Source organism: Thamnophis sirtalis, unplaced genomic scaffold (genome assembly GCF_051295495.1).
Source record: "Thamnophis sirtalis isolate CommonGarterSnake01/CBP01778 unplaced genomic scaffold, rThaSir2_p1.2 scaffold_5, whole genome shotgun sequence".
In the NCBI taxonomy this organism is placed as follows: domain Eukaryota; kingdom Metazoa; phylum Chordata; class Lepidosauria; order Squamata; family Natricidae; genus Thamnophis; species Thamnophis sirtalis.
The window spans coordinates 96,363,238-96,388,427 of record NW_028261385.1 but is presented as its reverse complement, the minus strand read 5'-3'; the positions used below and the strand labels follow the sequence as shown (position 1 = coordinate 96,388,427).

Genomic DNA, 25,190 nt, shown 5'->3' with positions numbered 1-25,190 from the left:
TACACAGATTACTTATACTCTGGAAACAAATACTGTGTGGGTAAGACACTCCTAATACCTCTCGGGTGTGTGTTCTGTTAAGATACAGCCTGTTGTGCCTTAAAATGGCTTCTACCATACTGCCTTAAAATGGCTTCTATTGTACAGTGCTGTGGGGTTGCCATGGTAACGGCTTCACAGTACTCCACAAGGGGGCTCCCTCTGGTAAGGGGAAAAATCCAACTTTAGAAATTTCGGTGACATTCATGGAATGAGGGTTGGGATAAATAAATACCTGGGCAGTGCTGGGTTAAATAAAAAGATAGATTACTGGCAAATTTAGTTAACAAATATAGCATTAATGCAGTTACAGTTTCTGACTATGCACTGCTAATGGTATCACTGAGGGAAAATCATTTGGGTAGTTGGTAGTTGCATTATAGTAATTCATTATTAGATGTCTCTCAGTTTGTCAGTCAAATTAATTATATATATGTGTGTGTGTGTGTGTGTTCGTGTGTTTGTTCGTGTGTGTGTTGTGTGTGTTGTGTGTGTATGTATGTGTTGATGGGTGTATTTTTTTAAATAATAGAGAACTGATAAGGGTAGATATGAAGATAGGGACGGATTATTTATTAATCAAATTTATATAGCACCCACCCTCAGGGAAAATTGTATTATTTGTGGCAAGGCAAAATCATTTTTGAGGAAAAAAATAGAGAGTCACATTATTGAAAATGTGGAAGCAGAAGTTTTGAACATATAAGCTAGGGATCATAGGTTTTCACTCTTACAAATCAAATAATAGAGCTTGAGATTTTCACACCTTTAAATCTATTAGTTGGTGCTTGTCCAATTATATATTTTGAATAATAATTCTTCACTGAAGAAGATACATTAAGGACAGAGAGTGAAAATGGTTTCTTTTTCATAGCCATTGAGACAAAACAATAAGGAATTATTTGGGGATAAGTCACAGTGATTAGATAGAAATTTTCTCTCTAAAACTTTCAAAGCATTATTTTCCATAAGTAGTGTGCAGTGTAGACTGTATGGTTTAGTGATTGTGGAAGAAGGCTAGAATCCAGGATAAAGTGAGTTCCAGCCCTTTCTTAGGCATGAAAACTGGATGACAATGTAAGAGAAAGGAAGAAAAAACACAAAACTCTCAAAATGTTACTAAAAATGTGGAAAATATCATCAGGTAATACATCTGCCATTGTGTTTTGATGAAAACATGTCATAAGTACATCTTTGTTGATATTGCTTGTTAGATTTTACGAGTCTATGTGAGTATGCAAAATTTCAATATTTATTTTTAATTGTGATGATATTTTCACACATGCCTGCACACACACAGATGCATGCACATGCACGCACACACATGCCCCATCTGGCTGTTCTTAGCATGTTCTTATCTCAGTACAAAGTATATGCTGTTTCACTAAGATAAATTAAAATAATCATTAATATCAGATAGAGAAATTCATCAGATTTTTATTCCTACACATCCTTATTTAGTCTGCTGGAAGGGAATTTATTTTAGAAATTCTGTCAAAAAAGAGAGTTTTGGAGATACTCTAATGGATGTAGTATTCTCACATTGACTTAATAATGAGAGATACAAGGGGATTGTATAAACAGTGAATGTTCATTACAAAGTCATCTTCTCAGTATGTCACTGAATGCCTTGGGAGCTCAACTGAATGCTAGCAGAAAACCAATATGAGAGAAATTTCATGATTTGTTTGTTTTCAGTAATAGTGTTAATAAAGAACAGTCTGTCCTTCAGAATGTGTTTGGAAAACCTCTCCTTCTCTTAGGATATTTCCAAGAAATCAACCAGCTAATTTCTCTGACCACAGATTAGGTGGATAATTTTGAAAGGCCATCTGGGCCTTGCTCTACGAACTGCTACTTCAAGGGGCCACTTGGCTGTAAATAGAATCCTGGGAACACTTCTGGAAATAGGGCACTCCTTGGAATGACATGAAATCTATCTTGATTATAGATTTCATTCTAAAACTGAGATTATTTTATCCCACCTTCTTGAAATGCCAGGGTATGCTGGTTGAAAATGTTGATCCCACCAGTGACAGGGTCATCGCTTTAAGATAGACAGTCATATAAACTGTCCAAATAAATAAATACCCAACTAGAGTACCGTCCTGAAGACCAGTATAACCTTCATCTAAGTTCCTGACAGCCAAGAAAACAAATGGATGGATCACTGAAGAAATCAATCCAGATTTTTTCATTTAAGGCACAAATGATCAGGCTCAAATTGTCCTTTTTGGGGGGGACACATTATGGAAAGGTCCAGCTCTCTGTAAAAAGCTCTGATGCTGTGAAAGGTGGAAGGAAAAAGAGGAAAAATATAACCAGCAGCATGTGGATAGATTCAATTGTGATGGTGATAAGTGCACCTTTGGGAAACCTGAAAGAGCAGGTTATCCATAGAAGGGAATATTTGTCATTCAGGGTGAGAACTGTGGGGTCCTTGATGCTCTTTGAGCATGGTTATTTTCTTGCAGATGTTTCATTACCAAATTGGTAACATCGTCAGTGCTAGAAGGGTGTGAGTTTGTTCTCTTTTTTTATATCCAGTCAGTGTTGGTGGAAGTGTTCTTGGTGGTTCCTTGTTTGTTAGCTTGTTTGTTCTAAGTTGGTACTTCCAATAGGCAGATAAAGATAAACAAGATAGCCAAAAAACCAAAAAAGAAACAATAGCCAAAACACCTCTTTAGCAGCAATCAACATCCAGATGATCAGTGATTGATACCACATTTAGAACTAGACCAACAATCCAGAAGTAAACAATACCCCAATCAAAGAAGTATGTAAAAAGTATATAAATATAAGCATTATGTATGGTCACTGCTTTAAATTATTTATAAAAAAAAATAAAGAAGGGATAAGAAATTAATAAAAATTAAAAAATAACTTGGGACTCAGAAACATACATTAGTAGCAACCAAGCCCTGGGACCTGTGTGCTTGGCCAATCTTAGGAGCAACCTCCATCCCAGATGTTTTTGAGCCAAACAAAGGAAAAACCTGAAGGAAGCATTTATGCTCCTTTGCCACTTTCACACTGGTTCCCGCATAGAATATATGGGATGTCTGTGTGGGAGCCACTATGAATGTAGAAAAGGATCCTTCTTTAGATGGCATAATCCTTTCCTTCTATTTACACAAGTATTTGAGGCAGTAGGATATTTCAGAGTAAATTGCTTCAGGGATCAACATAGTTCCTTTAATTAAGAATTGATTCCTCCAGGGATCTGAGAGTAGAACACCTTCTTGTTCCATCATTCAGTTTCCTTAAAATAAGGGTAGAAACTGACTTCCTTCCATTCTTGTCCTGCTAGTTCAAAATAGATTATTTCTGTTTCTCACACTGCAATGACCCAAGTCTTGGTTTTGGATTGCCATTCTACATTCAACTTTTCTGCTTTCCTGCCTGATCTTGAATTCAACAACATACTGTATGCTTGATATTTGATATCATTATTATTTCTTTTCCCTGCTCCAAAATGACATAGAAATAATTTCTCTTTGGGTACAGAAATAAAAAAAGGAAAACCATGCAAATCATATTCATGAATCATGGCATATTGTCCTTCCTTCCCCAATCTGGAAGACTACAACTAGTTAGGGGATACACTTACAGCAAATATATGTTCAGAGGCCAAAAGCAACTGGAAGAAGCTGACCTTTCAATAGAAAATTGGCACAACGCCCCACTCTAGATCAAAGGAATGCTCCAGACCATGACCTATATCTACTATTTTCTTTATGATAACCCATGTTTGAAATATAGGACTAATTTGATGTATGGCTTGGAGCTCAATATCAGATGCTGGAGCAAAATGAGGAATGGCTGAATTTTTTATGTCTCTGCTTTGCAGAGGCATTTGCCTGGATGTTATTGGAAATAGAAGACATAAGAGATGTTGAGATAGCTCTGAGGCTAAATTCTGAGAAGGATAGCAGCTTTGGAGCTTTGTAATATCAGTCTTTACATTCCAGTTATAAAACTAGATATTAAGGGCAGAGCTCATCTATCCAGAGGGGGAGGAAAGCTGGGGACATGACAAGAGGTCATTTTGTTGCACAAGACTTGGTGTCTCAGTTTTTCAAGTAAGAAAATGAGTAGAGAAATTCAAAACATATTTTAAAAAAATCCATTGTAGGGAGTTACCAGCTCCATAGTGATGCTATGTTTGTATCAGCAGTGCAGAAGATAGGAACTGTCTGGGTAGGAAATAAATCTGCCAGTTTTAGGTCTAATATACTTTCTTCCTACCATATTTTGATTGCCGTGTAGCATACCGTAAACTTTCCTCCCTTTGGTTTCTGCCCCCACCACATACCCATCTATTTTCTCATTAATAGTATGATGCGTATATTTTATTTTCAGCATTACTGGAATTGAAGGACAGGTGGTCCACATTTGGTGACTATAATTGGGACTGGCAACTTGTTCATTAAGCAGAGTGGTTGCCAAGAAAAACTGCAACTGTGCTTACAATCTCTGTTGCTTTACAGGGCTTGTGAAGGTCATCAATGTGAGGCTCGATCACAAAGTTCCCTTTTCATCATTGTTGTAACTCTGAACGGTTGCTAAATGAGGCATTTACTAAATGAACATTGCCTGTAAAGGTGACAGAGCAGCAAAGCAGAAGAGGATTCCATAGCTGTAGCTAGAAGGTTTATGAGGCTACATCTTCCCACACCTCAATATCTATGGAGATTCTCAGTCACCCAGGTCACCCAAGAAGCTTTTTCAGTTCAGAACTGAACTGAACTGGATGAAAAGTGAAACTTCTTCAAGGAAAAACAAAGTCCAGTTGCCTTTTGAAAAAGTACCTTTGGGACCTTTTTACACCTACAGCCCTCCTTTCTAAGAGTAAGCAATTTACTCTGTTGCATGGTTGCTGGTTCAGTTTCCAAAAAAGCATAAGTTAATCATAACTTAACCCAGATTTTAAAAATGTACATATTGTTAGGAATATAATTCTAACGGTTGGGTTGGCAATATATAAATCATGTAACAATGTTGTACCTGTTTCTTTAAATCATGCTGTAAATGTGATTGGTTGCTGTTTTCCTCAATCGGCCATAAGAGGGAGCCAGAATGCCTGTTAGTTCTCTCTCTGTTTGTTAGATGCTGGGCTGAACTGATCTGAGGGTTGTGAGCTATTGTAAGTTTTTGCAACTGTTAGCAAACTTTGTGTACCGGACTGATTGTATGATTATGGACTATGTTATTTGGATTGTCCCTTAACTGAAAGACATTGATGACTGACTGAATTATCCGTGTATGACTTGGACCAGTGTTTTTCAACCTTTTTTGTGCAAAGGCACACTTTTTTCATGAAAAAAATCACGAGGCACACCACCATTAGAAAATGTTAAAAAATTTTAACTCTGTGCCTATATTGACTATATATAAAGTAATTTTCCCACGGCACACCTTACACTATGTCACGGCACACTAGTGTGCCGCGGCACAGTGGTTGAAAAACACTGACTTGGACTGTTTGATGGACTCTGATACCTCTATTTCCACAAAAGTAAAAGCCTATTTAAACTGCAGTGTCTCTGCATGCTGGTTTGTGTGTTCTCCAACACAACTCTCACAACGCTTCGCTGAATGTACTTGCTCTCCCAACGGGGAGCTTACCTAACACATATGTTATTTGAACATACATATTTTGTGAAAAAGGTGCATATTTAAAGAGAAAGTCAATTTTTATTGAATTTTTATTAAGATTATGAGGACCCAGATTGTTGGGGCAATATGCTGACTCTATAATCTGCTTAAATAGGGCTGTAAAGCACTGTGAAGCAGTATATAAGTCTAAGTGCTATTGCTATTATGATGTACACAACATACCTGCATTTCTTCTGAGCTTACTATTCCTAATCTGGTAGGAACCTGTGGAACATGTAAATAAGCAAACCACATATCAGGAATGAAACATGCCAGTCTAATATCAACAGAGTCCTAATTTTTCAGGATCTAATGTTTTGTTGCATATAATAGTGCATATTCCTGTATTGCCAACAACATCATCTATGCTTTTAAAACATTTTTTTCTTTTGAAATATTTAATGTTATGTTTGGGGCAAAAACTTAAATATTGTGATAACTGTTCTCCATTTTAAAAGTTGTAAATGAAAAATCTGAAATCTGAGTTTTCCTGTGGCCACAATAACTTGGATATAATCATTACCGTTGCCATTTAAACAGCTGGACTCAAACTTGTTGATATATTAATATGTAGGTCATGTATTATAGCTTCCCCCAATCTGACCAACTTCTAAATGTATGAATTAATTTCCAGAACAATGAATATGCTGGCCAGAAAAATTATGGGAATTTAAATGCACATATAGTATTCCGTGTCTCAGGAAGAATATAGATAACTCTCTTAACACACATCTGTAAATTGATGTATAATACCATTATTATTGTAAATAAATTTTAGGTGGGTCTGTGCCTATGTTGAGAAAAATGTGATCTATGACTAAGTCACTTCTTTTTATTTTTTGCTCATTTTTAGTGTGACTTACAAAATAATAAGTGGGAACACACAGAAGCAGATTAACAGATGGGAAGGAAATTGAAGAATTGTGCCAAGTTTAAGATTCATATAATCCTTTCCATTCCTATGGGGAATGTGGGGAAGTGATTTGTTACCCTTAAGAACACTTTCTCAATGGAGATTTAATCTATTCCTTAGATCTAATTCTAGGTGCTCAAAGTTCAATTGTGATGGCACTGATTCCCACTGTTTCCTTTATTTTTTATTTTTGTTTATTCAAAGATTAAAGTACAAAATGCCAAAATATGTTTTTAAACAAAAAGAAAAAACCACAACAAAAAGACATTAACAAAAAAAATGTCCTACATAAAACCTAACACATATACACCTATTATCCTCCTTACTTGAATGCTGATTAGTATAATGCAGCAATGTTGGTTTGTCACCCCTTGCAAAATAGGCTAAAAGAATTTTAAACTGTTAAACTATTACATCTACATCAAATTGTTAGTTTGTCATCTATAACTATATTAATAACAAAATGGTTAACAGAAAAACAATAATAGTGACTATATTATGCAAAATTATGAATGTAATAAACATTGTGAACAGTAATTAAAAAGACAATGTTGAAATTCTAAAACCCTGTTAATGATCTCTTATTGTAATCAACTGGTTCTCACTATTTCAATGTGGTATTTTATACAAAATGCGCAGAAATTTATCCCAAATATGATAAGTCTGAAGGTTTTCATTAGGGGTAGATTAATGTTAAGTACTTACTCCTTTGTTTGCTACATAAGACATATATTGCAAATTAGGATAGATCTAAACAAAAAGAAAAGAAAAAATTAAACTGATTTTAAGATGTCTGTTTTTTTTTAATATTTATAAAAATAGACTGGAAAGGAACATGCCATTTTAGCCAGAACAATGATTCATCTTTATCCACATCCTGGCTTTAACAGGACTCATATAAATATTTTTAAGGAATTCCCTCACTATTTATTTTAATTTATATTCTGCCTTTATTATTTTTATAAATAACTCAAGGCAGATAACATATCTAGTATGCCTCCCCTCCTCCTATTGTCCCCACAAAACAACCCTGTGAGGTGGATTGGGCTGAAAGAGAAAAACTGGACTAAGGTCACCCAGTTGACTTTCATGACTAAAGTGGGACTAGAATTCACGGTCTCCCTGTTTCTAGCCTTAATTGCTTGGCCAACTGGTTCTCATTATTAAGATTATGCCATTTTTGCAGGAATCTATAAGAACCGGGAAAGTATCAGGATTATGTTGGAATCTCTTAATCATTTAATAAACTCATGGATCAAATTCTTTCTAGGGAAGAACCATATTTGGGGAAAAGTTGCTTCGTAAATTTGTTTGCATTTCGGAGAACTGAAAGATTTGAAGCAAAAGCTAATTGGAAATAAGTATGTCTACATTTGTGTGTTAAGATGGAAATGGAATTCCAGTGATGGAAATTCAACTGCATTAACAGTTAGCAATAAGATTTTAGTCAGGGAACCAACTTACAGATCTTTGCTGTGGTTGTTGGGCTGTGTTTTGCTGGGTTCCAAATAAGCCAGGGTAGATCTTTTCAAAAAGAAAGAAAAAGTTGAATGGGTTATCAGGAAAAATATGAGTGATTACAATACATACTGCCTTAAAACAAAAAAAAATCTGAAGAACATATGGCACACTTAGTGTGTGTGTGTGTGTGTGTGTGTGTGTGTGTGTGTGTGTGTGTAATTGTAAGTAATTGTTTTGGTCAAGAAGTTTATCTCTTATAATTCTCATAGTTAAAATATACTTACTTGGCCCAATGTCCCTGAATAGTCTTGTATGGCAGGTAACTATAGTTAATAAAAGAAAACATTGGATATCATTAGCTTGACAACATGTAGCAAATAAGGAATAAACTAAGGAAAGCTTTCAATCTAAATATAATTGTGTTATGTTTAATAATTGTTTAAATTCTTGGAAGAAGCTTAAAATCTAGAAGAAATATTTATTTGTATCCTTCAGAGAAATTCAGAAACTAACACATAAATGAACCACATTTATTTAGGAAGTTGGATTTTTAAACTAGGGAATTTGTTCAAATGTAGATTTAAAATAAATTGTTGCAAGATCACATTCAAAGAATCTACATCAGTCAATTTATATTCCAAAGAATCTACATCATTTATTTAGTAAATACCATCTTCCAATATTTTCTTTGCATTTGATTGCAAATGTCTAATTTAATGCAATGCAGTTGACGTTTCTTTTAAAAAGTGTTTTAAGGAAAAGTCTGCTGAAAAATGCACATATTAATTAAATTAAAAATCCAAAATGTATTATATTAGGAAAGGCTCTTTGTTAAAAAAAACTTTATATGTGGATAAAAACAAGGCAAATAAAAATGAGAAATGTGCAGTAAAATGCATACACATTTTAGACTCTTTCCCCCTCCCCTGCAAACTATGTAACATGGAAAAAGTGAGAACTATCAGAATTTAATGGTTAATTCAGCCTTAGTTAATCTTGTGCCTTCATATTCTTTATAATCTCCATGCCAAAGATTAGTGCTTAATGATTAGATCACAGATAGTCCTCAACTTACAACTAATTGCTTAGTGACCAACCAAAAATTTAACTGACACCTCCCCAAAAAGCTATTTATGACCCAATTTTGAGATTGCGATGGCCTCCCTCTCCCCATGGTCTCATCATTTGGCACTTGACAATTGGATCACCTTTAAGACCATTTCTAGTGTCCCACAGTCAAGTGAATGTGATTTTCTTTTTGTCATCTTCTTTTTATTTCCAGTTTCCGGCAAAAAAAAACCCTCACTGGGTAAAATGAATTTGCTTCACAGCTGCCATAGAAAATGCCGAAACTTCAGATCCAGTTATGTGATGCTTTGACTTACAACTATAATGACTTACAACCATGGGCCCAATTGTAGCCATACATCGAGGGCTACCTGCACTGGAGATGCAGAGATTTTGCACTCATATTAGAAGTATCTCAATTGCTTGTCAAAACTGACCTGTTGAGCCTGTCTGTCCAATGATAGCTGTTGTTGAACATCTGGCTGGTTTCCTTCTGATGGAGAAAACTGCTTTGGATGAAATGGCGGCTGGACATCATAATGTTGCATTTGGACTTGCCTTGTAGGAAGGAAGTGTGCATAGTGGTAATGAGGTTGCTCTTGTATCCCAGGTTGTTGGAGCAGAGTGGGTGTTTGAGATGGCAACGGAGGAGGGTGCACTGGCATTGTGTATTCATACTATGGAGTGATAAAAGATGAATAACCAGAAGAGAAAGGTTAAAAATCATGAATGAGCCATTTTCAGGCATACTGAAATGTTGCATGAACAATGAATCTGACAAATGAATTTCTGGATTATGAAATGCCATACATTTGTTTGCCATCCAAATGAGGATGCTCAATTCTCAGGGCCATCAAAGTTTCCTAACTTTGTGCCACGTCCCACCCAATTATTATTATTGATTCTTTTAATATAAGCATGACTCAGGAAGCTACCATGTTGCAGAGAAAAATGTCAACATCTAGCATTTCATCAATTTTGAAGATGCTTTTAATTTAAAGGCAATGGGACTTTCTAATTTTTCTTTAAAACATTTTGCTTCTCATCCACAAACCTTCTTCGGTTCTAACTAACTGGTGAAGTTCTAGAATTGAAGAAGCTTCTTGGGTGAGAAGCAAAATGTCTTAAAGTAAAACCAGAAAGTTGCCTTTAAAATAAAAGCATCTTTGGGATAACCCTGACCTGGATGAATGAGAACCTACACAGACAATTTTGAAAAATGATTTTTGTTATGTATGATTTCAAAGCTTTTCCTAGATATTGAATAAGAAGGGAACTGCAACTCAGTGCTTTGTGAACCACAAGCCCAGGATAAAGATAAATATATATTATCTAATAAATATATATTAGATTTTAAAAATGTACATATTGTTAGGAATATAATTCTAACGGTTGGGTTGGCAATATATAAATCATGTAACAATGTTGTACCTGTTTCTTTAAATCATGCTGTAAATGTGATTGGTTGCTGTTTTCCTCAATCGGCCATAAGAGGGAGCCAGAATGCCTGTTAGTTCTCTCTCTGTTTGTTAGATGCTGGGCTGAACTGATCTGAGGGTTGTGAGCTATTGTAAGTTTTTGCAACTGTTAGCAAACTTTGTGTACCGGACTGATTGTATGATTATGGACTATGTTATTTGGATTGTCCCTTAACTGAAAGACATTGATGACTGACTGAATTATCCGTGTATGACTTGGACCAGTGTTTTTCAACCTTTTTTGTGCAAAGGCACACTTTTTTCATGAAAAAAATCACGAGGCACACCACCATTAGAAAATGTTAAAAAATTTTAACTCTGTGCCTATATTGACTATATATAAAGTAATTTTCCCACGGCACACCTTACACTATGTCACGGCACACTAGTGTGCCGCGGCACAGTGGTTGAAAAACACTGACTTGGACTGTTTGATGGACTCTGATACCTCTATTTCCACAAAAGTAAAAGCCTATTTAAACTGCAGTGTCTCTGCATGCTGGTTTGTGTGTTCTCCAACACAACTCTCACAACGCTTCGCTGAATGTACTTGCTCTCCCAACGGGGAGCTTACCTAACACATATGTTATTTGAACATACATATTTTGTGAAAAAGGTGCAGGATGGAGGGTATTGAAAAAGGGAAATATGAAAGAAACAGCTTCCAATTAGTTTGGAAACAGATTTTGCATAATCTTCTTTCATGTCATTGTTATTATTATTATTATTGGGGAAAAAATGAAGCCACAAGAATCCGTAATGTGATTAAATAAAAGTTTATTTCATGCTGCCTAAACAACTGTATACAGTGAGCCATCTAATCAGAAGTAAGGGAGACAACCTCCACATCAGTGAACCTGTTTGTAGGTCTTGAATAGAATCTAAAGCCAAAGGGTTCATAAATAATTTGTAATAAAAATATGAGTCAGGCAAGGAGCTAAAGCACAAAAAAGCTAGAGAGCTTAAACAGGCAATGGATCACTTAAGCAAATAGGAAACAAATTTAGATTTTAACATTAAACATCTGGCACCTCCAAAAGAGGCTTTCTCAAAGATGAAATATTTAAAAAACTGAAGCAAAGCTTGTGGCATCCCTGCAATAAGCTACAGTATATCCATTGGCTGTTTTGGCTCTCATTGAATAAAAGATCAACTCAAGCCCAAGTAATAGCTAAAGAGTAAACAAGCAGCACGTGTTCTTCAAGGGCTCTCAGGGCTCTTGCAAATGCCAGCTGCTTTGACTGACTTGTGGCTGGCCAGCTTCATTTCCTGCACTGGTTGAGTAAAAGGAGTCAGGAAACATGGTAGGATCCAAAGGCATGGGAGTGCTAGTTGCCTCTAAAGGGATGAAGCTATCAGGAGTTGCTGGAGGCAAAGCGGTGGCTTGAGGCGCATTTGGCTGCCCTTTACTCTGACCAGCAGGGTTTAACACGTTGTTGTTGTTGGCATTGGGCAAGGCAACCCTTGGGTTGATATCTACAGGGATAACATTATTCCCTCTGTCCAGAGGATTGGGTCCTGGGTTGGCTCCTTTTGGAACTTCAGGCTGTTCTGTAATGCCCAGCTGATCATCTTCGACTGTGTAATCTCCTGGTTGGCCTCTGTTCAGTGGCATATTTCCAAATCTGGCATCAATGGGAAAGCCATGGGGGCCTGTTGCCTGATAGGCTGGTGCACCAAATCCTCCACCCTGGAAAAAACAATGACATTACATGAATGACTATGAACCCTCTGAAGATCCGGATGACAAACATATGGAGAGAGATGGTGATGTGAGTGGAAAGTGTTGGCTTTTGGCGCTTAGCAAGCTATCCTAAATGCAAACTTGAGGAATGAAAATCTAAACTGTTTTTTTATGCAGTGGGAAATGTCCCAGAAAATAAATACTGTGATGACACTGAAGCCTTAGAGGATAAATGACAGATGACATAGCTAGGGGGAGATGGATTGAAGTTGGGCCATCAATCAATTAAGAGCTGAGGTTTTTTGGGGGGCACACTGTAGTAGTAGTAGTAGTAGTAGTAGTAGTAGTAGTTAGTAGTAGTAATAGCAGCAGCAGCAGCAGAAGAAGAAGCAGCAGGAAAGTTGTAGTAGATCATTGAGAATTTTAAGAATAAGAATTATGGAACCATCAAAAGAACCAACAAAAAAAAAAAGGAGAGCAAAAATCAATATCAAAATCTGGATTCATCTGGAACTCAGCCAAGTCCTATCTCGAGAAACAATTGCATGAATGAATGCAGCCCTGCTGTTCCTGTGAACAAGTTAAGTTAATTGTGCAATCCTTATTCCCACATTAGGTAACATGCTGCTCAATATCATTAAACTTTGGGAGTCTTTTTATGAGGCAGAAAATTATAGCAGTGAATCTAATAGTAAAAGTAACAGCAGAGACGGGAGAAGCCAGCCTCTCAGATGCTCATTTATAGAATGCTTCAGGGGTGAGTCTTCTCCCTATTGTAGGAAACATCTACTTGAAACTGCTAGGAGAAATCATCTGTTCAGGATGAGGTATTATCAATGATGATACCTAGTTCTACAGCTCCATCCTGAACCCAATGGAAAATGCAGGAGAAGTCCTCTGCCAGTGCCTGGAGACTTTCAGGATTTGAATTGGGGAGGGGGGAATGGAAGCCCACTCATCTGAACTTTTCTAAGATTGAGAGTCACTGGGCTACAGAATGCCTACTAAAGTATTCCCACATTCCAGGAGGTATCAGGAGGGTCCGAGTATTGTTTGTTTATTAAATTTTTATGCCACCCATCTCCTATATAAGGTGACTCCAAGTGTCTTACAAGTTATAAATGTTAGGGGTTTTCTCCTCTACCATGCAATATTTTCTCCTTCAAGCAAGTATGGTTCCCATCCTCATGATGGTAAAAGCATGGATTTTTTTATCAGAAGGTTTTGGAGACTGATTCTATATACCGTGTGTGTGTGTGTGTGTGTGTGTGTGTGTGTGTGTGTGTGTGTGTTTGTGTTTGTGTTTGTGTGTGTTTGTTTGTTTGTTTTATGGACATGTATATTTTTATTCAATATTAACCATTATAATTTTGTTTTCAAGTTTTAAAATATAATTTTATTGTTATTGTAATATATATAAGCTGCCTAGAATTCATGAGGATTGAGAGGATAGATAAATTGCATAAATAAATACATTCTGGACTTTTTTCATCTTGACTATGTTTACATCATTTTTATTTATTATTGCTTTATTTGTACGTGGATTGTGAAAATTCCATAGGTTGCAAATCACTTTCTTACAAATCATCTCTAAACTTCTGAATCATTATATCCATCAATCTATCCGTCCCTCCCTCCCTCCCTTCCTCCATCCATCCTCCATCCTTCCATCCTCCATCCATTCCAAGGCAACAAGTACTTTGGATTCCATCAATTTCGTTAGAAGAAATGAGCATGTGCTAAATTTTGCAGAAATTGGTGTAATGTAATAATGTTTATCAGTACTTGATCTTACATATGCCAAGGAAATAGTTGTCTTATAAAAGCTTTCGTATCAATGCTGTCCATGGAAATATTTCATATTTATAATAGTGTCGCCCATTTTTCCCCTCGGAGAATCTTTGAAAGGTGAAGGACAGAGGCTATTCTTCAAGGGTCTCCAGGTTTATGTTGCATAAAGTCCCCACTTTGGAGCAAAAGACTATCTATCTTTGCTTTTCAGAATTCTTCCCATTTAAATATTTATCCTTGGTCATAATATCTTCCCTTCCCTCCACTATACTTTATGTTCATGTTACTAAGACTAAAAACCTTGAAGCTTGATCTGCACATCCATTTCTCAGCCTTGGGTTGTATGATTGGTTATATTTAAAGAGAAAGTCAATTTTTATTGAATTTTTATTAAGATTATGAGGACCCAGATTGTTGGGGCAATATGCTGACTCTATAATCTGCTTAAATAGGGCTGTAAAGCACTGTGAAGCAGTATATAAGTCTAAGTGCTATTGCTATTATGATGTACACAACATACCTGCATTTCTTCTGAGCTTACTATTCCTAATCTGGTAGGAACCTGTGGAACATGTAAATAAGCAAACCACATATCAGGAATGAAACATGCCAGTCTAATATCAACAGAGTCCTAATTTTTCAGGATCTAATGTTTTGTTGCATATAATAGTGCATATTCCTGTATTGCCAACAACATCATCTATGCTTTTAAAACATTTTTTTCTTTTGAAATATTTAATGTTATGTTTGGGGCAAAAACTTAAATATTGTGATAACTGTTCTCCATTTTAAAAGTTGTAAATGAAAAATCTGAAATCTGAGTTTTCCTGTGGCCACAATAACTTGGATATAATCATTACCGTTGCCATTTAAACAGCTGGACTCAAACTTGTTGATATATTAATATGTAGGTCATGTATTATAGCTTCCCCCAATCTGACCAACTTCTAAATGTATGAATTAATTTCCAGAACAATGAATATGCTGGCCAGAAAAATTATGGGAATTTAAATGCACATATAGTATTCCGTGTCTCAGGAAGAATATAGATAACTCTCTTAACACACATCTGTAAATTGATGTATAATACCATTATTATTGTAAATAAATTTTAGGTGGGTCTGTGCCTATGTTGAGAAAAATGTGATCTATGACTAAGTCACTTCTTTTTATTTTTTGCTCATTTTTAGTGTGACTTACAAAATAATAAGTGGGAACACACAGAAGCAGATTAACAGATGGGAAGGAAATTGAAGAATTGTGCCAAGTTTAAGATTCATATAATCCTTTCCATTCCTATGGGGAATGTGGGGAAGTGATTTGTTACCCTTAAGAACACTTTCTCAATGGAGATTTAATCTATTCCTTAGATCTAATTCTAGGTGCTCAAAGTTCAATTGTGATGGCACTGATTCCCACTGTTTCCTTTATTTTTTATTTTTGTTTATTCAAAGATTAAAGTACAAAATGCCAAAATATGTTTTTAAACAAAAAGAAAAAACCACAACAAAAAGACATTAACAAAAAAAATGTCCTACATAAAACCTAACACATATACACCTATTATCCTCCTTACTTGAATGCTGATTAGTATAATGCAGCAATGTTGGTTTGTCACCCCTTGCAAAATAGGCTAAAAGAATTTTAAACTGTTAAACTATTACATCTACATCAAATTGTTAGTTTGTCATCTATAACTATATTAATAACAAAATGGTTAACAGAAAAACAATAATAGTGACTATATTATGCAAAATTATGAATGTAATAAACATTGTGAACAGTAATTAAAAAGACAATGTTGAAATTCTAAAACCCTGTTAATGATCTCTTATTGTAATCAACTGGTTCTCACTATTTCAATGTGGTATTTTATACAAAATGCGCAGAAATTTATCCCAAATATGATAAGTCTGAAGGTTTTCATTAGGGGTAGATTAATGTTAAGTACTTACTCCTTTGTTTGCTACATAAGACATATATTGCAAATTAGGATAGATCTAAACAAAAAGAAAAGAAAAAATTAAACTGATTTTAAGATGTCTGTTTTTTTTTAATATTTATAAAAATAGACTGGAAAGGAACATGCCATTTTAGCCAGAACAATGATTCATCTTTATCCACATCCTGGCTTTAACAGGACTCATATAAATATTTTTAAGGAATTCCCTCACTATTTATTTTAATTTATATTCTGCCTTTATTATTTTTATAAATAACTCAAGGCAGATAACATATCTAGTATGCCTCCCCTCCTCCTATTGTCCCCACAAAACAACCCTGTGAGGTGGATTGGGCTGAAAGAGAAAAACTGGACTAAGGTCACCCAGTTGACTTTCATGACTAAAGTGGGACTAGAATTCACGGTCTCCCTGTTTCTAGCCTTAATTGCTTGGCCAACTGGTTCTCATTATTAAGATTATGCCATTTTTGCAGGAATCTATAAGAACCGGGAAAGTATCAGGATTATGTTGGAATCTCTTAATCATTTAATAAACTCATGGATCAAATTCTTTCTAGGGAAGAACCATATTTGGGGAAAAGTTGCTTCGTAAATTTGTTTGCATTTCGGAGAACTGAAAGATTTGAAGCAAAAGCTAATTGGAAATAAGTATGTCTACATTTGTGTGTTAAGATGGAAATGGAATTCCAGTGATGGAAATTCAACTGCATTAACAGTTAGCAATAAGATTTTAGTCAGGGAACCAACTTACAGATCTTTGCTGTGGTTGTTGGGCTGTGTTTTGCTGGGTTCCAAATAAGCCAGGGTAGATCTTTTCAAAAAGAAAGAAAAAGTTGAATGGGTTATCAGGAAAAATATGAGTGATTACAATACATACTGCCTTAAAACAAAAAAAAATCTGAAGAACATATGGCACACTTAGTGTGTGTGTGTGTGTGTGTGTGTGTGTGTGTGTGTGTAATTGTAAGTAATTGTTTTGGTCAAGAAGTTTATCTCTTATAATTCTCATAGTTAAAATATACTTACTTGGCCCAATGTCCCTGAATAGTCTTGTATGGCAGGTAACTATAGTTAATAAAAGAAAACATTGGATATCATTAGCTTGACAACATGTAGCAAATAAGGAATAAACTAAGGAAAGCTTTCAATCTAAATATAATTGTGTTATGTTTAATAATTGTTTAAATTCTTGGAAGAAGCTTAAAATCTAGAAGAAATATTTATTTGTATCCTTCAGAGAAATTCAGAAACTAACACATAAATGAACCACATTTATTTAGGAAGTTGGATTTTTAAACTAGGGAATTTGTTCAAATGTAGATTTAAAATAAATTGTTGCAAGATCACATTCAAAGAATCTACATCAGTCAATTTATATTCCAAAGAATCTACATCATTTATTTAGTAAATACCATCTTCCAATATTTTCTTTGCATTTGATTGCAAATGTCTAATTTAATGCAATGCAGTTGACGTTTCTTTTAAAAAGTGTTTTAAGGAAAAGTCTGCTGAAAAATGCACATATTAATTAAATTAAAAATCCAAAATGTATTATATTAGGAAAGGCTCTTTGTTAAAAAAAACTTTATATGTGGATAAAAACAAGGCAAATAAAAATGAGAAATGTGCAGTAAAATGCATACACATTTTAGACTCTTTCCCCCTCCCCTGCAAACTATGTAACATGGAAAAAGTGAGAACTATCAGAATTTAATGGTTAATTCAGCCTTAGTTAATCTTGTGCCTTCATATTCTTTATAATCTCCATGCCAAAGATTAGTGCTTAATGATTAGATCACAGATAGTCCTCAACTTACAACTAATTGCTTAGTGACCAACCAAAAATTTAACTGACACCTCCCCAAAAAGCTATTTATGACCCAATTTTGAGATTGCGATGGCCTCCCTCTCCCCATGGTCTCATCATTTGGCACTTGACAATTGGATCACCTTTAAGACCATTTCTAGTGTCCCACAGTCAAGTGAATGTGATTTTCTTTTTGTCATCTTCTTTTTATTTCCAGTTTCCGGCAAAAAAAAACCCTCACTGGGTAAAATGAATTTGCTTCACAGCTGCCATAGAAAATGCCGAAACTTCAGATCCAGTTATGTGATGCTTTGACTTACAACTATAATGACTTACAACCATGGGCCCAATTGTAGCCATACATCGAGGGCTACCTGCACTGGAGATGCAGAGATTTTGCACTCATATTAGAAGTATCTCAATTGCTTGTCAAAACTGACCTGTTGAGCCTGTCTGTCCAATGATAGCTGTTGTTGAACATCTGGCTGGTTTCCTTCTGATGGAGAAAACTGCTTTGGATGAAATGGCGGCTGGACATCATAATGTTGCATTTGGACTTGCCTTGTAGGAAGGAAGTGTGCATAGTGGTAATGAGGTTGCTCTTGTATCCCAGGTTGTTGGAGCAGAGTGGGTGTTTGAGATGGCAACGGAGGAGGGTGCACTGGCATTGTGTATTCATACTATGGAGTGATAAAAGATGAATAACCAGAAGAGAAAGGTTAAAAATCATGAATGAGCCATTTTCAGGCATACTGAAATGTTGCATGAACAATGAATCTGACAAATGAATTTCTGGATTATGAAATGCCATACATTTGTTTGCCATCCAAATGAGGATGCTCAATTCTCAGGGCCATCAAAGTTTCCTAACTTTGTGCCACGTCCCACCCAATTATTATTATTGATTCTTTTAATATAAGCATGACTCAGGAAGCTACCATGTTGCAGAGAAAAATGTCAACATCTAGCATTTCATCAATTTTGAAGATGCTTTTAATTTAAAGGCAATGGGACTTTCTAATTTTTCTTTAAAACATTTTGCTTCTCATCCACAAACCTTCTTCGGTTCTAACTAACTGGTGAAGTTCTAGAATTGAAGAAGCTTCTTGGGTGAGAAGCAAAATGTCTTAAAGTAAAACCAGAAAGTTGCCTTTAAAATAAAAGCATCTTTGGGATAACCCTGACCTGGATGAATGAGAACCTACACAGACAATTTTGAAAAATGATTTTTGTTATGTATGATTTCAAAGCTTTTCCTAGATATTGAATAAGAAGGGAACTGCAACTCAGTGCTTTGTGAACCACAAGCCCAGGATAAAGATAAATATATACTGATAGAAATGATAGAAAGCATTTGGGAAAGTTGGGCCAAAGGAGTAGATTCAGTATCACTTAGCATTTTAGTAAATGGAAGTTTTGTGATTGGCCATGCCATATAGCCATTCTGAGGGACTGGACTGAGACTGATGTCACCTATTGCATGCAGAAGATGCTGTTGAGAATCCAGAAATTTCCAAAGGTCCTTTTTCAAAAGGCAACTGGTTTTTGTTGTTTTTTGTTTTTCCTTGAAGATGTATTGCTTCTTATCCCAGACATTTCTTCAAATGAACTGAAAAAGCTTCTTGGATGAGAAGCAAAACATCTTCAACGAAAAACAAAGTCCAGTTGCCTTTTGAAAAAAATGACTTTTGGGACAACCATGACCTGGATGACTGAGTATCTCCACAGAAGATCCAGGAAATTATAGTTCTCATGGAGGACCATAATGGGTGGCATGGAATTCTTAAAGTTGTAATCTCATCATATCCAGAAAAAAAACCAGTCTAGGGAAAAATATCTAGAAAGCCAAAAAGAAGAATTCTGCTTTAATACTGCAATGTTTCTGAGGCGATAACAGCTTAAATTGCTTACTTGTTGGGTTTCATGTTGAGGTCTTTGTCGTATCAAGTAAAATGATGAATGTGACGGTAGGAAATTGTGCATCCACATCGAATTAAATGGATCAGCATAGCTGTAAGTCTGGCCATACTAAAAGTGGTATGATTAAATACATTTATTCTGAAGCTAATTCAGAGGCTAACAAGTTAGAACAGCAGCTAAATTCAAGCCAATATTATCAATCAGAATTAATTCATAATAGATAGATGTTGTGATGAGTTTTCCACTTGATTCCTTTATAAATGGTATATAAATATATATACCAAATTCCTTTCTTTGATAATAGATCCATAAATTTAGCTAGAGAAAAAAGGGCCGAAGTGAAGGAAGAGGCCCTACATATCTATTTATTAATCATTCTGCCTCTTGACAACACACAAGCCTCAATAAGGAAACAAATGAAGTCAGCTTGAAATCCTTTCAATAAATATTATCTACAGTGAGTTTAACAAACACCCTAGAAGTTGACTACAGGATATTTAACACAACAATAACATAAAATTCCAGAGTGCCTTCAGGATCACTATATAAATAAGTGAAGGGTTTTTAATAATCAGTGTGATTGAGTTAGGTTATGATTAAAATCAAACTTCACTGCACGGTTGCTTGACAGTAAGAGTTACTGAGTCTAGTAATACTTTCTATTAAATATGGAGTATTAAACTGAGCTGCATATCTAAAAAAGTAATAGAATACTTCTGACTTATCTACACTTTATTGTTATTATTTTAAACTTATTAGCCACTGAACTCCCATAGAGATTTACTTGGGATAAAGTAATAGGGAACATGGTACCGTGGTTTCCAGAAAATAAGACTTATTTTCTTTTGACCCCTGAAATAAGCACTTGGCCTTATTTTCAGGGAGGTCTTATTATTTTTGAGGTACAGGAAGCGGCGAGCGTGGTCACCTCATGGCTGTTGCTGTGTTGCAATATTTTCAGGGAGGGCTTATTTTCAGGGGTGGGATTATTTTAGTGCATGCACTCAAAAGTCCGATTGGCCTTATTATCCTGGGAGGTCTTATTTTCAGGGAAACAGGGTAGGATTTCTTGAGAACGCAATCTATAACTTGTTTATTAAGAAGCATCTTTTATTGAACGCAATTAAAATAATTATACATCAAAACATAGTCATGTCATGCTGCTCAATAAGTAAAGTAAATATTTAGTTTGATTGTAAACTTGGTCAAGACTAAGTTTACTCATCAAGATAAGCTAGGGATGAGAAGCCTCTTTTTTTTTTTTTTAGATTTTGTGAGATTTGGTCCTAATTCCCTAATCAGTGATCATTTCAGTACAGTTAATCAATTACAATTCTTTCTAAAGTCAAATGTTCCTTGCTTTGGATGTAAGTAAGTCAACAAATAGAATAAGTATAGAATAGTGTCATCAGCTTATTCTCATCATCATTAATATATATTTTTCTGCAAAGAGGCTATGTGGCATAACTGTGATTACCTGAGGGAGTACCTTGGGTACATTTGGTCCACCCAGCTGTCTCATTCCCTGTAAGGCAATATTTAAAATCCTCAGTGTTATTGTAATCAGTATTTTCTATTTTGTGATGTTTACACATCTTTTCACAGAGCTCACAAAGAGTAGTTAAAAATAATAGCCTCCATTCACTCTCCACCTAACGCAGCTTCTATTCAGAATTGTATTGCCTCTGGAAGAGACGTGTCTGATCACAATCCCATCTACACAAATTCTATTACATCCATCCAATCTCCTTTTACAAGGCATCTCAGTTCTTTGCAGTCACAAGGGGTTAATTATGGTCTCTGTGAAGATTCACTTTCTTTTGTCTGTCCTGAATCTAATGCCAACTCATTTGTATGGATGCCCCTACCTTTACATGTACTGTATAAAAAAGGGAAGAAAAACTCTTTCAGCTGTTTGACAAAAGTGATTCAAAAGGTAGGTGTTGAGGGAGCAGAGTTATTCATATAGAGGTATTGCAATTGGTCCTTCTATGTGAAAATAACTTCCAAAATGTTTACTTTGGAGAATACAAAGGTGGATCAGTACAACTAAATTGTCCTAGTCCACATAAAGACCATGTAGCCGTTTCTTGAGGGCAAGAATGCATGGCATTGTCCTCAACTGCCCCTTCAACCAACTGTGAAGATATTCTCCATTTTCTACTAGGCATTGAAAGTAATATTTTCCAACTTTCCTGAGCAAAAATGGCTCTGCCTACTTTGCCTGCTATGCTTCATTTCACTCTAGGCAAATATCTCTTTTTCTTGGTCATTGGCTGTTGCCTTCTACAGCTCTTTGGTCTTGGGCTGCTGGGTGCCTGGTTGCCTGCCCCTTCCGAAGTGACTTCAACCCCTAAATCTATTATTTTTTTCATTTCACTGGTCTTCCTTCCCTCCTTCACAAAAATAGGTAACATAGTGTTCCTTTTTGAACTATTAGGCATAAGCAGAGGTGGTATTCATCAGGTTCTGACCCATTCTGGAGAACCAGCAGTGGAAATTTTGAGTAGTTCAGAGAACTGGTAAATACCACCTCTGACTGGCCCCGTCCCCATCTATTCTCTTCCTCCCGAGTCCCAGCTGATCAGGAGGAAATGGGGATTTTGCAGTATCCTTCCCCTACCAAGCCCACCAAGCCATGCCCACAGAACTGGTAGTAAGAACAAATGAATCCCACCACTGGGCATAACCATTAGGCATAACAGATGAAAGTTAGGCATAACCATTAGGTATAACAGATAGAAGTGTCAAGGATGAGGAGTCAACCCAAAGAAGCTATAAAATAAATAACAGGACTCAACAAATAGAAAAGAAAAGAAGAAGCAGTTGTTGCTTGCTTTCTTTGCACAGGAGGGAGGAGTAAAGAAACTGAGAAATCCACCAATCACAGGCAAACAGATACCCGACCAATTCCAGGCCAAAGAGGAAAGAGCTCTATTCCCAACCAGGTTATTCTTTGGAGTCAGGCAGCTTCAAGTGCAATGCCAAAAAGCCCAAAGTGTTTATACTCAGCTTGGGAAACTTCCATTCTAAGTTACCACACATGAAAACTGTGAAGTAATGTAGTAGCTTTAGAGAACAGATATGATTTGCACAACTAATGTGAATGTGTTTATTTCCAAAATATGCGGAAGGGAAGGCAACTAGTTTTAGTTTACGAGCGATTGTAAGGAGTCACAGACTATGTAGTCACAACAAAATTCTTTCTAGAAAGCCAAGGACATCCTTTGTCTCTGCACCTCTGCACCTGTCCAGAATTGGATGAGTGGAACTGCCAACACGGCAGTGGGAGATTGGACCATGTGATGGACTGGTGGGATGAGGTAAGAGCTTGAACTTTCAACTGGGTTGATATATATATGTTGTTGTATTCGGGTCTTTTCCTTTGTAAGATTTACATACACACACACACACACACACACACATTCGTAGATTTTCACGGGTGTAGGTATTGTTGTATTCGGATCTTTTCCCGTGTAGGATTGAGATTGTCTTGGCAAAGCACATACCAGGTGTTTTGACACAATACTTAACTATTTCCTTGGCTCAGCTGATAAGGGAGTAGAACTTGTCGCCTTCAGGCTAATACAACTGCCTAATATGTAAAACAGCCCAGGTTTGAATCCCAGCAAGGGTATGGCTAGCTGATGAGAGCTAAATAGCTTGAAATAGATCTATACTAGTCTCCCTTTATTTATTTATCAGCACAAATGCAACATACATACATACATACATACATACATACATACATACATGTGTGTGTATGCGTATGTGTGTGTAAATCTTTGGAAATAGATAAATAGAGATAGAGACAGAGATATATAGACACACAAATACATACCTCAAGGCTTATACTACCCATTCCAGGAATCCCAGCATGACGAGGCAGTACCTATAGATATGCAAGATTAAGAATAGTTTATGAGACCAGAGATGAAACTGTTTTAAAGAATATGAATAATATTACTGAGAACTGCTGTGGTGGGCTGGGTGATGACATGATGACCTCATTGGAGGATTTGTGTATGACATTGAATATGATTTCTTCTTTGTTATTCTTCCTCCTCCTTGGTTAGTGGAGGAAACCACTGTCATATTTCAGTAATCTAGAGTAATTTGTGGAGTACAAAAAGCAAAAGCTGGCACTCCACTGACTCGGTTTAAATTACCAAATGTCAAGATGAACTCTGGATTTTTAAAGTATAGGACTTCAGGTTTCCATCACTGGGATGAAATATTTTAGACTAAAGCAGTGGGTCTCAATCTTCCTAATGCCGTGACCCTTTAATACAGTTCCTCATGTTGTGGTGACCCCCAACCATAAAAATTATTTTATGTTTTCCATTTTTTTTGAAAATATGTGTTTTCCGATGGTCTTAGGCGACCCCTGTGAAAGGGTCATTCGATACCCCCCAAAGAGGTCCCGACCCACAGGTTGAGAACCACTGGACTAGAAATTCCCCAGCCTTCTCTGTGGATCTTTAATTAAAACAATTAGGAAGGTAAAGCAGATTTTACACATCGAAAACAATGGATGAAAATTTCAAATAAACTATTCTGAAGTAGAATGGTTGTTCAAAATTCCCCATTACAGGAAATACAAAAACCATAATTAATGCTAGAAGTTCAAAGGAGCAGGATATTGCCGTAAAGTGCCTTTTAATACAGTTTTTAAAAACAATGGTTATAAACTGTAATTTTGATATGAAAAAAAAACACCAAAGCTAAGATTTGGGAACTATATTTGGAGATTAGTAGATTGGATATTTTTTTAAAAATGATCTCCTAGCACAGTATTTCTCAACCATGGCAATTTTATGAGATGAGGATTTCAACTCCCAGAATTCCCCAGCCAGCATGCTGACTAGGGAATTCTGGGAGTTCACACATTTTAAAGTTGTCAAAGTTGAGAAACACAATTTTGTACAAAATGGTTGACCACATAATATATTTCTGGTTTTTTTTTTTTAAGAAACTGATTCATTTTAATTTATTCTGTATAAGTAATTGTTTCAGATAAAGTTGTAAGAATTACCGGCAAAGCAGAACATGTTCCTAAAAGGCATAAGACAAATGTCCATTGTTTCATAATTGGAATGTAGCCCAAAGGACTAGAAGGATCTGTAGAAGGTGATAAAATCCTGTATGGAGAAAAAAAAGACAAGATATATAATGAAACAGCAAAATCACCAATATACAAACATCCTATTATTATTTATCCCATTCTGACTGCTAGTTTGATAGTAGGATGGATGATGATTTTGTCCCATCAACTATTCTTCCACATTAAAAGTATTAACTGCACGAATAATTCTGTCACATTAAAAATTGCAGTTGAATGGCAAGTTCGGGGTAGCTCAGTTAGTGCATTTCTGATGTCCATCAAAAATATTTTAAGTATTTAGTGG

General features: G+C 35.8%; 1 protein-coding gene across 1 annotated transcript; it reads right to left on the bottom strand.

Annotated features, from left to right (window-relative positions):
- Positions 1-11,392: 11,392 nt before the first annotated feature.
- AMBN (ameloblastin) lies at positions 11,393-24,871 on the bottom strand. Its single transcript, XM_087715130.1, has 11 exons — positions 24,818-24,871; positions 23,624-23,674; positions 21,260-21,307; positions 19,774-19,890; positions 18,303-18,542; positions 17,082-17,120; positions 16,933-16,935; positions 16,807-16,866; positions 16,048-16,092; positions 14,613-14,654; positions 11,393-12,307 (listed from the first exon to the last, which is right to left on the bottom strand). The coding sequence occupies exons 1-11, from the start codon at positions 24,869-24,871 to the stop codon at positions 11,828-11,830; spliced, it is 1,179 nt and encodes a 392-aa protein (XP_087571256.1). The 3' UTR covers positions 11,393-11,827.
- Positions 24,872-25,190: the final 319 nt, after the last annotated feature.

Excerpts from the sequence above, each read along its gene's own strand:
- AMBN (XM_087715130.1), bottom strand. The coding sequence starts at position 24,871 with ATGAAACAATGGACATTTGTCTTATGCCTTTTAGGAACATGTTCTGCT. Across the intron at positions 23,675-24,817 it reads GAACATGTTCTGCTTTGCCG|GTACTGCCTCGTCATGCTGG; the intron begins GTAATTCTTACA and ends GCATATCTATAG. Across the intron at positions 12,308-14,612 it reads TAAGCTCAGAAGAAATGCAG|GGTGGAGGATTTGGTGCACC; the intron begins GTATGTTGTGTA and ends TGTTTTTTCCAG.